General features: G+C 67.5%; 2 protein-coding genes across 2 annotated transcripts in view; both read left to right on the plus strand.

Annotated features, from left to right (window-relative positions):
• Positions 1-30, plus strand: part of Tco025E_02987 (uncharacterized protein) — a gene marked incomplete at both ends in the record, with an annotated part of 1,518 nt that extends 1,488 nt beyond the window's left edge. The window contains one exon of the mRNA XM_029369909.1: positions 1-30. This exon is cut by the window's left edge and continues 1,488 nt beyond it. Coding sequence (XP_029229946.1) covers positions 1-30 — 30 coding nt within the window.
• A 963-nt stretch (positions 31-993) lies between these two features.
• The window catches only part of Tco025E_02988 (uncharacterized protein), a gene marked incomplete at both ends in the record, with an annotated part of 5,280 nt that continues 5,139 nt past the window's right edge, over positions 994-1,134 (plus strand). Inside the window, one exon of the mRNA XM_029369910.1 lies at positions 994-1,134. This exon is cut by the window's right edge and continues 5,139 nt beyond it. Within this exon, the coding sequence (XP_029229947.1) occupies positions 994-1,134 (141 nt within the window).

The following is a 1,134-nucleotide window of genomic DNA, read 5'->3' on the forward strand; positions in this document are numbered from 1 at the left end:
AGCGCCTGGCCGAGCTGGAGGCCCTCGTGACTGAGCTTCGCGGACGGCTGGCAGAGACGGAGGCTGGGCCGTCGAGTGCCGCCCTGGCCGGCGACGGCGCGGCGGAGGAGGTGAGGCGCCTGTCGCAGCAGTGTGCCGACGCGGAACGTGGCCGTGAGGCGGCGGAGGCCGCCCTGCAGCGCACGGAGGCCGAGCTCAAGGCAGCGAACGCCAAGCTGCAGGAAGAGTTGCGTCAGCTGCAGGAAGAGTTGCGCCAGCTCCAGGAGAGCCGCGAGGAGGAGTTGGAGGACGCGCTTCTCGAGGCAAATAAGCGCATTGCGGAGCACGATGAGCTGCTCCAGCAGAAGCTTGAGGAGCAGGAGGAGTATTACGAGAAATTGCTTGAGGAAAGGTCGCGGTTGGGGCCTGTGCCGGTGGCTGGGGCTGAGTTGGGCGGTGCGTCGCATAGGGAGCCCGAGCACGACAAAAGTGGGGAGAAAGCGAAGCCTGCTGAGCAGCCGCGCCGTGTAGCTGCCGCGTCCAAAAACCCCTTTGCCAGCATGGGCGTGCCGTCGCAGGAGCCGGGTGCACTTGCGGGCCAGGGCGCTCAGGGGTTGGATGACGACGACGTGTTTGGTGCCCACACAGTGCAGCACTCCGCGGCGGCCGGCGGCGCCGTGTCTGGGGAGCGCCTGGCCGAGCTGGAGGCCCTCGTGACTGAGCTTCGCGGACGGCTGGCAGAGACGGAGGCTGGGCCGTCGAGTGCCGCCCTGGCCGGCGACGGCGCGGCGGAGGAGGTGAGGCGCCTGTCGCAGCAGTGTGCCGACGCGGAACGTGGCCGTGAGGCGGCGGAGGCCGCCCTGCAGCGCACGGAGGCCGAGCTCAAGGCAGCGAACGCCAAGCTGCAGGAAGAGTTGCGTCAGCTGCAGGAAGAGTTGCGCCAGCTCCAGGAGAGCCGCGAGGAGGAGTTGGAGGACGCGCTTCTCGAGGCAAATAAGCGCATTGCGGAGCACGATGAGCTGCTCCAGCAGAAGCTTGAGGAGCAGGAGGAGTATTACGAGAAATTGCTTGAGGAAAGGTCGCGGTTGGGGCCTGTGCCGGTGGCTGGGGCTGAGTTGGGCGGTGCGTCGCATAGGGAGCCCGAGCACGACAAAA

The sequence above is a fragment of the Trypanosoma conorhini genome (assembly GCF_003719485.1).
Source record: "Trypanosoma conorhini strain 025E chromosome Unknown Tco_14.4_contig_00127, whole genome shotgun sequence".
Lineage (NCBI taxonomy): Eukaryota > Euglenozoa > Kinetoplastea > Trypanosomatida > Trypanosomatidae > Trypanosoma > Trypanosoma conorhini.